This window comes from Vicia villosa, linkage group LG6 (genome assembly GCF_029867415.1).
Source record: "Vicia villosa cultivar HV-30 ecotype Madison, WI linkage group LG6, Vvil1.0, whole genome shotgun sequence".
NCBI classification, from domain to species: domain Eukaryota; kingdom Viridiplantae; phylum Streptophyta; class Magnoliopsida; order Fabales; family Fabaceae; genus Vicia; species Vicia villosa.
Genome location: NC_081185.1, coordinates 153,882,578 through 153,899,991, shown reverse-complemented (window position 1 = coordinate 153,899,991; position 17,414 = coordinate 153,882,578). Strand labels below are relative to the sequence as shown.

Below are 17,414 nucleotides of genomic sequence, written 5' to 3'. Positions count from 1 at the left end.
GGTCCACTTTGCAATGTAGATAATACTTCTTGAAGAAGATAATAGAATATCACTTTCTCTCTTACTTTCTCTACTTCATCTCTATATTGTTTTTGTTAATTTCATAACACGTTATCAGCACGATACTCTACAACGCGAGTAATGATATAGCCAGGTTCTACGTTATTTTCCTAATCTTAATATATTTGAACCAATATAATATAATTCATGTTTTTGTTACTATTTTTTTTCATTCATAAAAATATGTTTATTTTTATATATATTTTGTAGAGAAATTGATTTACCTTGTACAATAATATTAGATTTCTTTGATCATTCGTGTTAAATTTCGGAAGAATTTAACATTAAAGCATTTTTATATGTTTGTCCGGAATTGAATTTTAACACATAAAAGTGTTAATTTAATATTCAAGCATCCCTGAAGGATTGCACAAAGAATAATTTTTCTTGACCGTTGTTTATGGAAATAGTTTGTGATGTGATATTTGTAGAACTAAAGATTATTGTTAAACTAACTCCAAATTATTGTTCAAAGATTAAGTTTAATCGAGTATTGTGTTTATCAATAATTGATGAACTCCAGAAGAATTCAACGTTCAATCACCTTTAAAAGGTCGCATCTATAATATTATTGAATCCCATAAGGATTTCATAAATTTTTGTTGTTGAATCGATCTAAAAATTCATAATTTGTAATATGTTCATTAAAAGATTGTCATTTCAGAAAAATGACACAAATGATTTTAATGCATCCCAGAAGGATGGTTATATATATATATATATATATATATATATATATATATATATATATATATATATATATATATATATATATATATATATATATATATATATATATATATATATATATATAAGATTATTGTTTATAACAAATTATTTATATAGTTCCTGAAGAACTTATCGAGCATCCCTGAAGGATAGAAAAATAAATTATTTTTATAGTTCCTGAAGAACTTATCCAGATAGTAAGTAAAATTAATTATATTACGATATAATTTTAGTGATATAATATTGTATGATTAAATATGTTTAATTTTATAAGAGGTAATTGTTTGATAATTATATGATCATATGTTCATATGAATGTATTTGATTAAAGTGTTTAATAATGAAATATTATTATATTGGTTTTGACTTATATTGGAGGTATTGAATATCTTTGTATTACACAACAGAATTTGGATAGAAAATGTATAAAAGAAAAGCTACCGTCTTTTTCCCTGGGCTTGTACTACACTTATATTAGTACAATTGAAGCACATGTCATTGTAAACCTGTAGTTTACAAATTAGACTTAAATGTGTCATTGGTAAAACCAATTGGGTCATCTCAGATATAATATGATGCGAATAATTTGTATTGAAGAACCAAAAGTTTCTTCAATCCAGTCAATATTTGTGTGTTTCTAAAGGAAAATAAAAATTTGAGAAATTGCGTTTTTATGACATTAATTGTTGCATCGACTAAACTATCATGCATATGTCTCTACTCACAACAACTAGAAGTTTGTGAAATTATTTTCTCAACTAATTATACTAAGATCTTGTTTTCTGGATTTTTTAGAAATTCCTGTATAAGTATCACATATATTATTAAAATTGATATTGAATATCATGTAATATATGTTCATAAAAATAAAATGGACCCGAAGATCCATTCTTTAGACGTCTAAAGTTAATTATATGATTGATACTTATGAGATCATCAATTCTAAATTATATATTTGAAACACCCAAAGTATGATATTAAGATATTTATTCGCATTAACCCAACAAGATACTATATTTTAGTCCTCCCTAATTTATTCTAATACTTCTCATCTTAGTGGACATTTGGATGTGTTGTGTATATTCCAATTGCTCCAATATAATACATTAAGATGAGTCATGAAAGAAAATTGGAAAAATATAATTAATATGACTCTCAATTTTGAGGATATAATTTGAGAAAATAATCAAATACTTGATTGCACCCCAGTAGGCTAATTATCAGTTGATAAATTAATTTTCCCAATATTAGGGGAGGGAATAAGCAACTGAAATAATGAACAAGAAGTTCAAATGAACAAGTTAAAATAAATTGTTGTCTTGATCCTCGTACAAATCAATATGAACCAAAAGTTCAAAATATTATTCATTTGCAAAGTTTATGAAATAAATTATTTGCTGATAATACTCCATTCAAAGTGGATTTTCCTATTGGATAATATATTATTACAAATGAGTTGTTGATGCGCCTGAAGCTTTGTATGAAAGTCGGTTCCAATGTTAAAAGTCCTCTACTAAGAAAAGAAGTTAAAGATGACCCAAGTGAGGATATGAAAATGCTAAGAGCACTTTGACCTAATTTAATTTTCAGTTCCAGAAGAACAAATCAAGTACTTGAAATATGAAATAAAGAGATCTCGATAAATTATGTCATGGATGAAATGGAATGGAATCAAAATTAAGATAACCAAATAAAGTCAATATTGACAATGTCTTTGTATACATTATAGCGCTAAAAGTGATTAATGATAACGAGGATCATGAATCAAAGTCTATTAAAAATTGTAGACTAAGTGAGAATTGGCCAAAATAAATATATTCAATTGAAGAAGAATTAAACTCACTTTACAAGTGACTCACTTTTGGACCTGTAGTCCGACCACCTCAAGGTGTGAAACTAATTAGATTTAAATGAGTTTTTGTGAAAAAGAAAAATAAGAATGATATAAAGTTTGATTTATTGCTCTATGATTTTTCACAAAGACCTAAGATTGATTTTGATAAAACATATTCACCTGTAGTGGATTCAATCGATTTTTGATAATTAATTAGCCATGAAGGGCTTAATTTGAACATGATGGATGTAATGACATCTTATTTATATGGTTCACTTAATAGTGATATTTACATGAAACTCCCTGAAGGGTTCAATATACCAGAGGCACGTAATTGTGGATCTCGATAAAACTACTACATCAAATTGAACAAGTCTCTCTATGGGCTGAAAGAATTTGGATGCATGTGGTATAATCGCCTCAGTGAATATCTATTAAATGATGAATATACAAATAACTAAATTTTTACTTGTATTTTCATAAAATAATGTGGAAGAGAATTTGCAATAATAGTTATCTATGTGCATGACATACATATTATTGGAACTCCTGAAGAGCTTCCAAAAGCTATAAATTGCTTAAATAAAGAGTTTGAGATGAAGGACCTAGAAAAGATAAAATATGTCTAGGTTTGTAAATTGAACATGTAGACAAAAGAATATTTGTACATCAATAAGGCTATATAGAAAAGATCTTCAAGACCAAGTAATGCACCTTGTTAATTATACACGTCTTGATATATCATTTGTAGTTAATATATTAGCAAGATATAATTATTCACCTACACGAAGATATTGAAAGAGAGTCAAACATATACTTCGCTATCTTAGAGATGCAGGTTACTTGTCAGATCCTCACAATGGTAGATCAGAAACAAGTTATTTGTTTACATGTGATGTTACAACCTTCATGGAGATCTATAAAACAAATCATGACAACAACTTCATAAAATCTTGCATAACTATTAACACTACATGAAGTCACTTTGAAGAAGTCATTCTAAGCAACGACTATAAAGAATATCGTCTCACATATAAATGTATGCATGAGGGGGAGAAAAACATATGTTTTTCACTTTTTTTCCTTCACCATGGTTTTGTCCCACTGGATTTTTCTGGTAAGGTTTTTAACGAGGCAATTCATATTTAAAGGATATTGTACTCTTTTTTCCTCACTAGAATTTTTCCCACTGGGTTTTTTTAGTAAGGTTTTAACGAGGCATGTCCTCAATGGACATCCAAGGAGGAGTGTTATGAATAAATATTATTGTTGATGTCCATATGTATTCTAATCTTTCATCTTCATATTTCCTATTAAGTGGTATAGTAAGGTTATGATTTTTCACCTTCCTAATCTCCTATAAATAAGGTACACTTTACAATGTAGATAATACTTCTCGAAGAAGATAATAGAATACCACTTTCTCTCTTACTTTCTCTACTTCATCTCTATATTGTTTTTGTTAATTTCATAATTTTATAACACAAATATATAGTTGTGTCATTAATTAACTTCACAATTGTATTAATCACAAAAATATAGACATTAATTAATTATTTTAGTTATAATTCATAAACCATTTTCAATAATTCATTAACCAATAAAATACATAGTATTAATTATGTTCTGACACTAATTTTTATACTATATTAATCAATTATATTTTATTATTTAATGTTTTAACCAAGTTATAAACTGTATTAACCAACTTTATATAAATTATTAACTAAAGTCTTAACGGTTATATATATTAAAATTTTATGTCAGGATATATATTAACCAACCTTAAAACTGTATTAATCAAGTTTTAATATTTTATTAATTAAAATAATTTTAAAGAAAAATATAAAAATATATTTAAATTTTAAAATAATAATAAAAATACTATTCACGTATTTCTGAACCGTATATGGGATATATGTATAACTTTTTGGTTTGAAGATATTTTTTCAAGGGAGATTGAGTTAAGTTGAAGATTAAATGTATTATTATTTTAAGTTGTAATTTTTTTAACAGAAAGTTTTAATATTTTTTCTTTTGAATCAAAGACTAATTCTAATAAAATAAAAAGATCAAAAACACAATTGGACGAAATGAACACCCCCCTTAAAAAAAGATTTAGTTTAGAGGTGCCAATTTTATTAACCAGAAATCTTTTGCAATATTCCTGGGAACAAAATGAAACTATGAGAAGGACTACAATTTTAATAATATATGGCATATTAAATGGATATAATTTTCTATATTTATATATTTTTTGAAAGTGATTTTTTAAAAATGATTTTTATGAGAAAAGAGTAAAAGTTATTTTAATTTTTTTTATAAATTAAAATATTGATTTTGACATTCAACAACTTAAGTATATTCATTATTTTAATGGTTATGCACTGTAAAATTGTTTTATACGGTCAATTAATGGAAATTAATTATGAGTTAAAAGGTAGTGCATTAACAGTGTAAAATAGTTTTACATTGTCATCCAATTAGAATATAACATTCTGTCATGTCATACAACTTTTTTTAAATTTTCAGTCTGACTTGTCCTGATTCATGGTCGTCATTGGTTGATAGTGTAAAACTATTTTACACTGTCAGCGCATATCCTTTTTTTTCATTAATTATTCTATCATGTCCTGCTAGTAACTTAAAATTTACATTATGATGTGACTAATTAAATAGTAGTGATTTATTGACGGTGTAAAATAATTTTATATTGTCAGTGCATATCCTCTTTTCTCATAATGAAAATCATTTGAAAATTTTAAAACTATATTTAAAGTTAATAAAAATTATTTGAACTTTAAATATTTTTTTTAAAATATTTAATATTCAAAAAACGTTATAACTAAAATATGAATACTTAAAATAATTTTTTATTACAAATTATTTTTTAAAAAAATTCATTTAAATTTAAAATTTATTTTTAACAAAAATAATATAATTTATAAAAAAAAAAAGTTGAAACAAATAATCTTATATAAAAAAAGCTTTAGGTGATGTGACTATAATGATTTGCTCTACTTTTTTCAATTACAGTTTTTAAAAATATTTTAATTAAAAGTAAAATAATATTTATTCATTAAAATTGAAAAAGATTAAGAGATGTTTTAGTTATAAAACTAAGAAATATATCAATTACAATACATATATTATTTGATACACATGTACACATTCTTAAAAAACAAACATGTAGGTTCAAAAAAAAAAAAATCTAAAAATTAACATATGCTTTCTAAAAAAATCAATAAAGATACATCTTTACAGTTTTTATAAATTTTAATGAAATATTACATATCATTTTTTTTATTTAATGATAAAATTTAATTTTTTTTAATAAAATTGAAAAAGTTCACTTTTAACTTCTGTTTGAAATGTCCACCTTAATTACAGTATATCACAAGTTTACTTCGAGTTATTTCCAAGAACACAGCCTAGACACACAAAATTGTATAAAATCGTATTTATGATATTTACCCTTGAACTTGTTGTGTATTACAGCTTGCTGGTGTAGAACTATCCCAAAAACAAAGCCAAACACTATGTCATGCAAACAGATTGATACACTACTCAGAGAATCCTTGACAAAAATCCAAACCAAACAAGTTACCAACAACAATGCACCACCTCCTTTACATAAAAACAAATGAAATTTGCATACCATGCAACTAAGCTTTTCTTCTAGCTGCCAAGTAACCCCTCACTCTCTCACACTCACATGCACTGATGCACCTTTGTTTTCTTACCTGCCAAACATTATTCTGGAAATTCACAACTCACAAACACTTCCAAATTAATGTCACAGTCTCTACAGCTAATTACATACTCAAAACAATCCATCCCTTCTTTATATATAGACATTATTGCACCAACTTCTTCACATCTCATCTCAACCTGAAACATGGCTTCATTTTCTATCCTTCATTTTCTCCTCACTTCTCTCTTTTGGTCTTTTCTTTTAGTCTCATCTAAGTCTCTGTCTCACCCCCCAAAACCAAATCTATTGGTCCTACCAGTTCAACAAGACCCTTCAACTGGACTCCATTGGACCAACATCCACAAAAGAACCCCGATAACGCACGTCCCGGTTCTCATCGACCTCAACGGCAAACACGTATGGATTAACTGTGAACAACACTACTCATCTTCAACCTACCAAGCACCCTTTTGCCACTCCACACAATGCTCCAGAGCCAATGCTCACACTTGCCAAAACAACACGTGTGTGCTCATTTCCGCAAACCCCATCACTCAACAAACTGCCGCGGGTAAACTAGCCCAAGATGTCCTGGGCATCTACGCCACCAGCGGGTCTAAGCCCGGCCCAATGGTTACCGTCCCACAGTTCCTCTTCTCTTGTGCACCATCCTTTTTAGCCCAAAAGGGCCTACCAAACAACGTTCAAGGAGTTGCCGGGCTTGGCCATTCACCCATTTCACTACCAAATCAACTTTTTTCCAATTTCGGCTTACAACACCAATTCAGCACGTGTCTCACTCGCAACCCAAATTCAAACGGAGCTATACTCTTTGGGGATGCACCGAATAACTACAACAAGAACCCGAATATCTTCAAGCATTTGGTTTACACCCCATTAACAATAACCCAACAAGGAGAATATCGAATACAAGTTACCTCCATAAGAGTTAACCATCACAATGAGATTCCAGTGAGTGGATCCATCTCATCAAACTACCAAGAAGGTGTTATAGGAGAAACATTGATCAGTACCACAATTCCTTACACAACACTCCACCACATTGTGTATCAGGCATTAATTCAAATAGTTGGTGAGCAGATTCCAAAACAGGCACAGGTGAATCCTGTGGCACCTTTTGGTTTGTGTTATGATCCAAAAAAGATTCTTCTACCTCTCCTTGTTGAGTTTGTGTTGGATAAGCATGATGTTGCTTGGGCAATTGATTTTGAAAATTTGTGGGCTGTGCAACCAAATGGGGTTTATTGTTTGGGTTTTGTGAATGGTGGGTTGAAGCCTAAAGCTGTGATTTCTATTGGGAGTCATCAATTGGAAGAAAATGTGTTGGTGTTTGATCTTGTTAAATCAAGGCTTGGGTTTAATAATTTCTTGAGGTTTTTTGAAAAGAAAGGAATCCATTGTTCTGATCTCTTTGATTTCACCAATGCTCCATAGAGATATGTATAATGTATCTATATAGTATAAGCATCTACTTTGTTTTATTGTTGTGTTATGGTTAATAATAATTCACCAAATTGTCTTTTTAATTAAAAAAATGTAAGTTTGTATAATTGATTTTCACTTTTAAAATACTAAATTTATAAGAGAATGTGAATTTCACCACCCTTATTAAATATCTTGATCCAAGAACCATGTTAAGGTTCTTATTTTATTTGTAAAAATTAAACTTCTATAAGAGAAGCAAGTAATACTCAAATTCTCTAATATATAGGCTAAACTTAGCTTAAAAAAGAAGAACAAAATGACAATTTACTCATCAAAATATTGTATACACCATCAATATTAAATATTTAAATGACAACAACGAGTTAATTTGTTGCAATAACAACGAGTTAATTCGTTGCAATTTTCAGAGACTTTTTCTTTCTTAGATTTTTTTTCTAAAAAATTACAATCATTTTCATCTTTTGATTTAAGGATTAGATCAGATTTATGATTTTGATTCTAACTCTTAAATATTGAATGATTTTATGAGATTTTTTTTTTAAAATATTAGAAGTTATTTTCAATTATTCTTTTATATATTAAAAGAATAATATTGACATCTAGTTATTTAAATATTTATCATCAAAGATTTTAATATAATCAAATTCACATTCTTTTTAAAAAAATTAATTTAAAAAAAAATCTATTTAAAATAATATTAATTTTAAGTGATATTTTAAAATCTAAAAAATTATATCAAAATAATACTAAAAAATAAAGATAAACTACATTTTATTTATTATAGGGTCACAAAATAAAAATAAACTACTCTCTATTTATTATAGGATCAAAAATTTCTAAAAGATGATTTTAAGTAATTTATAAAATTCTTAAATTACTATGTAAGTTAATTTATGATTTTTAAATTATATCAAACTTGAAATCTTTATAAGGCCAATTTTTTGAGAGCCTAGGCATGGGCCTATTTGCCCTAGTTCAAGTTGGCTCTGGTCATGACGATTGTAGTAATTGAACTCACAGTGTGTTGCTTGTACGAAAACAATGGAAGCGAGAGAGAAAGAGAGAGGGCACTATGAAAGAAACGAGATCACTAGAAGAAACTATTGCATTCGAGCTCCGTCATTTGTCGGAGCTTTGAAGTCACCAAGAAAATGCAACATTTAGAGGAAATGGAGAAGAAGACACAATGTTCGGGTGTTGAATATGAATAACTCTGATAGAACAAGATGAACCGGAGGTGTTCGACATGGAGGAAAAGGGGAGGTCGAAGTAACTATGTGATGCGAAGGTTATTTTCATGCGATGGCAGATAAAACGATTGAATGAGAAAAATAGTGGAAACCCTAAATCAAATACTTTTTTAAGGGAAATCTAATACAAATATTTTTTTTATCTTTTTATTTTAAATTATGACATGACAATGACAAGTATGATCTAATTAAATATTTACATTTCACTAATTAAATAAAGAAAAAAAACACAAAGACAAAACTCATCAACAAAACTAAAAATTCAGTATCAAAGTTGTCAACTAAGTGGACAAAACAAAAGAATCTTTATATTACAAGAGGAGATAAAAAAATATATTACGAAGGATAAATAAAACTCAGTTACATTGTAAGGAGTAAAATATATGTAACCCTTAAATTATATATCTAATAAAATATTTATATATGAGAAGTCGGGTTGTAAAAGTCCATGAGAATAAATAAATTTGTAAAACATCAAAGAAAATGAAACTTAAGCCAATTGAAACAAGCATGTGACAACCCAACATTTACAATTGAAGATCCTATTAAGAAGATTCAATATGGTAAAAACAAGCCACTTGTTAGTTCTAGTAGCACAAATTAATTAATTAACTGTTTTTTTGTGTGTGTTTTTTTTGTATCTTTTCTATAGTGTACTTGAGAAGTACTAGATGCTATATTATTGAGAAGCCAAGCTATAAAGATTTTCATATCCCTATGACTGGTGTATGATTTGGATGATACACCAAAAGAATGTCAAGTGGAGCTACTTCTATGAAATATTAGCAAAATCTTTAGAGCACATAGGAATATTGGGCACATGCATGTTAGCCCAAATCGTCATCAACAACAAAAAAATAGCATGTAATGTGACTGGTAGACCTCTACCACACAAAAAGTGTATTTGAGTTCATATAGTTTAGTGGAACTAATTGATGTGTTAAGTCTTATTAGCTTATGACTGATTTATATAACTTGACTACACACTGTCATTTAATGGAGATGCAGTCGGTGTAAACATTTCACTTTTACAGTTTCATGTTTGAGTGGTCTTAGATCATCATGACTTTTACTATCAACTTGTATCTTTATTGTTAATGATCTCTAAACCCAATTACCATTCTATAGATAAACACATCTGTCTTGATTAAAGTATATCCATGGAAAGATCTACTTAAGAGTTATTTGCAATAACAATCTAAAACACAATATTGTATAGGACTATCCCAAAATCAAGGCCAAACAGTGCTGCATGCAATAGATTGATACATTACAAACACAGAATCCTTGACAAAAATCCAAACCAAACAAGTTACCAACAACAATGCACCACCTCCTTTACATAAAAACAAATGAAATTTGCATACCATGCAACTAAGCTTTTCTTCTAGCTGCCAAGTAACCCCTCACTCTCTCACACTCACATGCACCTTTGTTTTCTTACCTGCCAAACATTATTCTGGAAACTCACAACTCACAAACACTTCCAAATTAATGTCACAGTCTCTACAGCTAATTATACACTCCAAACAATTCATCTCTTCTATATATATACACATCAATTCACCAGCTTCATCATATCTCATCTCAAACCGAAACATGGCTTCATTTTCTATCCTTCATTTTCTCCTCATTTCTCTCTTTTGCTCTTTTCTTTTAGTCTCATCTAAGTCTCAATCTCACCCTCCAAAACCAAATCTATTGGTCCTACCAGTTCTACAAGATCCTTCAACTGGACTCCATTGGACCAACATCCACAAAAGAACCCCGATAACGCATGTCCCGGTTCTCATCGACCTCAACGGCAAACACGTATGGGTTAACTGTGAACAACACTACTCATCTTCAACCTACCAAGCACCCTTTTGCCACTCCACACAATGCTCCAGAGCCAATGCTCACACTTGCCAAAACAACACGTGTGTGCTCATTTCCGCAAACCCGATCACTCAACAAACTGCCATCGGTAAACTAGCCCAAGATGTCCTGGGCATCTACGCCTCCAGCGGGGCTAAACCCGGCCCTATGGTTACCGTCCCACAGTTCCTCTTCTCTTGTGCACCATCCTTTTTAGCCCAAAAGGGCTTACCAAACAACGTTCAAGGAGTTGCGGGGCTTGGCCATTCACCCATTTCACTACCAAATCAACTTTTTTCCAATTTCGGTTTACAACACCAATTCAGCACGTGCCTCACTCGCAACCCAAATTCAAACGGAGCTATACTCTTTGGGGATGCACCGAATAACTACAACAAGAACCCGAACATCTTCAAGCAATTGGTTTACACCCCATTAACAATAACCCAACAAGGAGAATACCGAATACAAGTTACCTCCATAAGAGTCAACCATCACAATGAGATTCCAGTGAGTGGATCCATCTCATCAAACTACCAAGAAGGTGTTATAGGAGAAACATTGATCAGTACCACAGTTCCTTACACAATACTCCACCACACTGTCTATCAGGCATTAATTCAAATAGTTGGTGAGCAGATTCCAAAACAGGCACAGGTGAATCCTGTGGCACCTTTTGGTTTGTGTTACGATCCAAGAAAGATTTTTCTACCTATCCTTGTTGAGTTTGTGTTGGATAAGCATGATGTTGCTTGGGCAATTGATTTTGAAAATTTGTGGGCTGTGCAACCAAATGGGGTTTATTGTTTGGGTTTTGTGAATGGTGGGTTGAAGCCTAAAGCTGTGGTTTCTATTGGGAGTCATCAATTGGAAGAAAATGTGTTGGTGTTTGATCTTGTTAAATCAAGGCTTGGGTTTAATAATTTCTTGAGGTTTTTTGAAAAGGAAGGAATCCATTGTTCTGATCTCTTTGATTTCACCAATGCTCCATAGAGATATGTATCTATATTCTATAGAGTATAAGCATATCCATTGTTCTGATCTCTTTGATTTCACCAATGCTCCATAGAGATATGTATCTATATTCTATAGAGTATAAGCATTTACTTTGTTTTTTTGTTGTGTTATGGTTAATAATAATTCACCAAATTGTCTTTTTAATAAAAAAAATGTAAGTTTGTATAATTGATTTTTACTTTTAAAATACTAAATTTATGAGAATGTGAATTTCACCACCCTTATTAAATATCTAGATCCAAGAACCATGTTAAGGTTCTTCTTTTATTTGTAAAATTAAACTTTTATAAGAGAAGCAAGTAATACTCAAATTCTCTAATATATAGGCTAAACTTAGCTTAAAATAGAAGAACAAAATGACAATTTACTCATCAAAATATTGTATACACCATCAATATTAAATATTTAAACCGACAACAACGAGTTAATTTGTTGCACCTTTCAAAGACTTTTTCTTTCTTAAATTTTTTTTCTAAAAAATCACAACCATTTTCATCTTTTAATTTAAGGATTAGATCAGATTTATCATTTTGCTTTTTAACTCTTAAATATTGAATGATTTTATGAGATTTTTTTTTTAAATATTAGAAGTTATTTTCAATTATTCTTTTATATTTAAAAGAATAATATTGACATTTAGTTATTTAAATATTTATCATCAAAGATTTTAATATAATCAAATTCACATTCTTTTTTAAAAAATTAATTTTAAAAATTAATTTTTAAAATAATATTAATTTTAAGTGATATTTTAAAATCTAAAAAATTATAACAAAATAATACTAAAAAAATAAAGATAAACTACATTTTGTTTATTATAGGGTCACAAAATAAAAATAAACTACTCTCTATTTATTATAGGATCAAAAATTTTTAAAAGATAATTTTAAGTAATTTATAAAATTCTTAAATTACTATGTAAGTTAATTTATGATTTTAAAATTATATCAAACTTGAAATCTTTATAAGGCCAACTTTTTGAGAGCCTAGGCATGGGCCTACTTGCCGTAGTCTAAAGTTGGCCCTGATCATGACGATTGTAGTAATTGAACTCACAGTGTGTTGCTTGTACGAAAACAATGGAAGCGAGAGAGAAAGAAAGAGGGCACTATGAAAGAAACGAGATCACTAGAAGAAACTATTGCATTCGAGCTCCGTCATTCGTCGGAGCTTTGAAGTCCACCAAGAAAATGCGACATTCAGAGGAAATAGAGAGGAAGACACAATGTTCGGGTGTTGCATATGAATAACTCTGATAGAACAAGATGAACCGGAGGTGTTCGACATGGAGGAAAAAGGGAGGTCGAAGTAACTATGTGATGCGAAGGTTATTTTCACGTATAAAACGATGGAATGAGGAAAATAGTGGAAACCCTAAATCAAATACTTTTTTTAAAAGGAAATCTAATACAAATATCTTTTTATCTTTTATTTTAAATTATGACATGACAAGTATGAACTAATTAAACATTTACATGTCACTAATTAAATAAAGACAAAAAACACATAGATAGACTTCATCAACAAAACTGGAGATTGAGTGTCCAAATTGTCAACTAAGTGAACAAAACAAAAGAATCTTTATATTATAAGGGGAGATAAAAAAATATAATACGAAGGATAAATAAAACTCAGTTACATTGTAAGGAGTAAAATATATGTAATTCTTAAATTAAATTTCTAATAAAATATTTATATATGACAAGTCGGGTTGTAAAAGTCCATGAGAATAAATAAATTTGTAAAACATCAAAGAAAATGAGACTTAAGCCAATTGAAACAAGCATGTGACAACCCAACCTTTACAATTGAAGATCCTATTTAAGAAGATTTAATATGGTAAAAACAAGTCACTTGTTAGATCTAGTAGTACAAATTAATTAATTGTTTTTTTGTTGTGTTTTTTTGTATCTTTTCTTTAGTGTACTTGAGAAGTACTAGATGCTATATTATTGAGAAGCCAAGCTATAAAGATTTTAAAGATTTTCATATCCCTATGACCGGTGTATGATTTGGATGATACACCAAAAGAATGTCAAGTGGAACTACTTCTATGAAATATTAGCAAAATCTTTAGAGCACATAGGAATATTGGGCACATGCATGTTAGCGCAAATCGTCATCAACAACAAAAAAAATAGCATGTAATGTGACTGGTACACCTCTACCACACAAAAAGTGTATTTGAGTTCATATAGTTTAGTGGAACTAATTGATAGCATGTAATGTGACTGGTGTAAACATTTCACTTTTACAGTTTCATGTTTGAGTGGTCTTAGAACATCATGACTTTTACTATCAACTTGTATCTTTATTGTTAATGATCTCTAAACCCAATTACCATTCTATAGATAAACACATCTGTCTTGATTAAAGTATATCCACGGAAAGATCTACTTAGGGTTATTTGCAATAACAATCTAAAACACAATATATTGTATAGGACTATCCCAAAATCAAAGCCAAACAGTGTTGCATGCAATAGATTGATACATTACAAACACAGAATCCTTGACAAAAATCCAAACCAAACAAGTTACCAACAATAATGCACCACCTCCTTTACATAAAAACAAATGAAATTTGCATACCATGCAACTAAGCTTTTCTTCTAGCTGCCAAGTAATCCCTCACTCTCTCACACTCACATGCACCCTTTGTTTTCTTACCTGCCAAACATTATTCTGGAAACTCACAACTCACAAACACTTCCAAATTAATGTCACAATCTCAACAGCTAATTATACACTCCAAACAATTCATCTCTTCTATATATATATACACATCAATTCACCAGCTTCATCATATCTCATCTCAAACCGAAACATGGCTTCATTTTCTATCCTTCATTTTCTCCTCATTTCTCTCTTTTGCTCTTTTCTACTAGTCTCATCAAAGTCTCTATCTCACCCCCCAAAACCAAATCTATTGGTCCTACCAGTTCAACAAGACCCTTCAACTGGACTCCATTGGACCAACATCCACAAAAGAACCCCGATAACGCACGTCCCGGTTCTCATCGACCTCAACGGCAAACATGTATGGGTTAACTGTGAACAACACTACTCATCTTCAACCTACCTAGCACCCTTTTGCCACTCCACACAATGCTCTAGAGCCAATGCTCACACATGCCAAAACAACACGTGTGTGCTCATTTCGTCAAACCCGATCACTCAACAAACTGCCGCGGGTAAACTAGCCCAAGATGTCTTGGGCATCTACGCCACCAGTGGATCTAAGCCCGGCCCATTGGTTACTGTCCCGCAGTTTCTCTTCTCTTGTGCACCATCCTTTTTAGCCCAAAGGGGTCTACCAAACAACGTTCAAGGAGTCGCGGGGCTTGGCCATTCACCCATTTCACTACCAAATCAACTTTTTTCCAATTTTGGTTTACAACACCAATTCAGCCTGTGTCTCTCTCGCAATCCAAAGTCAAACGGAGCTATACTCTTCGGGGATACACCGAATAACTACAACAAGAACCCTAAGATCTTCAAGCACTTGGTTTACACCCCATTAACAGTAACCCAACAAGGAGAATACCGTACACAATTAACCTCCATAAGAATTAACGCAAAAACCGTGATTCCAGTGAGTGGATCCATCTTATCAAACTATCCAGAAGGTGGAGTATTGATCAGTACTGCAATACCTTACACAACACTCCATCAAACTCTCTTTCAGGCATTAATTCAAACAGTTAGTGCGCAGATTCCAAAACAAGCAAAGGTGAATCCTGTGGCACCCTTTGGATTGTGTTATGATACAACAAAGACTATAGTCCCTCTTGTTGTTGAGTTTGTGTTGGACAAGCCTGATGTGGCTTGGACAACTTATGTTGAAAATTTGTGGGTTGAGCAACCAAATGAGGTTCTTTGTTTAGGTTTTGTGAATGGTGGGTTGAAGCCTAAGGCTGTGATTTCTATTGGGAGTCATCAGTTGGAAGAAAATGTGTTGGTGTTTGATCTTGTTAAGTCAAGGCTAGGGTTTAATAATTTCTTGAGGGTTTCTGAAAAGAAAGGAGTCAATTGTTCTGATCTCTTTGATTTCACCAATGCTCCATAGATGATAAGCATCTACTTTGTTTTTTGGTTGTTGTTGTTATGGTTAATAAAGTAGTCAAGAATAAGATCTTGAAGTTATGAATAATAAAGACCCTACTTGTGTTGTTTTGTTTGTTTAGACACTAATTTGTTGTAAGTTTTTGTCTCATGCATCATTATAATGGAAAGTGTTTCTATTTTGAGATATCGTGTACTGTTATATTTTCTTATTTAATCACTCGTGCATTACAAACCCCGTGCTTAAGAGATTGTGTACTAATATACTTAATATACTCGTAATTATAACCTATGTTTGTCTTGAGTAATGTGGTGGATATAGGCGAGCTCATTGCGAGTTCGGCCGACCACGAGATTGACTCGACAGTGATTCATGTAATCGTTTTGATAAGAGTTACATACGCTAAGACAAAGGAACAAATTACAAAAATGTTAATAGTCCTTGCGGCCCTTAGGCTCAAACGGCCAAGATCATTATAAGAAAATGTTTAGATATAAAGATAAGTAAATAACAAACCAAACAACTTATTCACACATCAGTAGAATAGAGTTATATTAGAAATGTGAAAAACAATCCTCACATTCTTAAAATAATTATAAGATCCATTGAGAAACAACAAAAATAAAAACAAGAATGCTAATAGTAAAATTCTTAAAATAAATTATGGAAGAACCTTGAAAAGAACATTATCTCTCACTTCAATCAAACATACAAATATTAAGAAAAAATATACATATTTCTTCAAAAATATTCTGATTTTCCTTTAAAGGTGGCGGGGTGGTGTCATGTAATTCATGGGGGATATGGCATACCATGCATCATAGATGGATGTTGCATACCATGCATCATGGAAGGATGATGCATACCGTGCATCATGGAAGGATGTGGCATACCATGCATCATAGCTGGATGTTGCATACCATGCATCCTGGAAGGATGTGGAATACCATGCATTGGTGGAAACATGTTGATATGTGCATTTTGTTGATTCCTCATTGGCATCGTCATGAATTTGTTGTCCATATGAACGTGGCATTTGCATCATCATCTGATGTGCACCAGCATTACTCATCATAGGATCTCTTGAGAGGCCCTTATTTCTATTTCCGTTATTGCCCTTAGTATGAGGATGATGACTAGGGATAACATTGTCATTTCTTTTATCACCGTGCTCCTTGCCCTTATTGTTTGAATTGGAACTGGATTTTGATTTTTTGTTGGAAGGTTCAGCTACTGGTTTATGAGCAACACATTTTTGAGCATGTTTGCTAGACTTTTTTAGAGGATTTATGAGTTCATTTGGATTCACATTACGTACTACTCCTACTTTTCCTTTCTCTTCATCTATATTCAAAGAATCCACACCTAGACAACACAAGAAAATATATCCATTATAAATTAATACATTAGCATAAAAAATATTTAAGTACTAAAAAGAAAG

At 30.8% G+C, this 17,414-nt stretch overlaps 3 protein-coding genes across 3 annotated transcripts; all 3 read left to right on the top strand.

The window, feature by feature from the left end:
- Positions 1–6,478: 6,478 nt before the first annotated feature.
- On the top strand, positions 6,479–7,940 carry LOC131612835 (gamma conglutin 1-like). Its single transcript, XM_058884586.1, has one exon. The coding sequence runs from the start codon at positions 6,522–6,524 to the stop codon at positions 7,770–7,772; it is 1,251 nt and encodes a 416-aa protein (XP_058740569.1). The 5' UTR covers positions 6,479–6,521; the 3' UTR covers positions 7,773–7,940.
- Positions 7,941–10,593: 2,653 nt separating this feature from the next.
- On the top strand, positions 10,594–11,994 carry LOC131612833 (gamma conglutin 2-like). The gene is made up of 2 exons (XM_058884585.1): positions 10,594–11,900; positions 11,984–11,994. Exon 1 carries the CDS (start codon positions 10,634–10,636, stop codon positions 11,882–11,884), a length of 1,251 nt encoding a protein of 416 aa, XP_058740568.1. The 5' UTR covers positions 10,594–10,633; the 3' UTR covers positions 11,885–11,900; positions 11,984–11,994.
- A 2,708-nt stretch (positions 11,995–14,702) lies between these two features.
- Positions 14,703–16,159, top strand: LOC131612832 (gamma conglutin 2-like). Its single transcript, XM_058884584.1, has one exon. The coding sequence runs from the start codon at positions 14,735–14,737 to the stop codon at positions 15,974–15,976; it is 1,242 nt and encodes a 413-aa protein (XP_058740567.1). The 5' UTR covers positions 14,703–14,734; the 3' UTR covers positions 15,977–16,159.
- Positions 16,160–17,414: the final 1,255 nt, after the last annotated feature.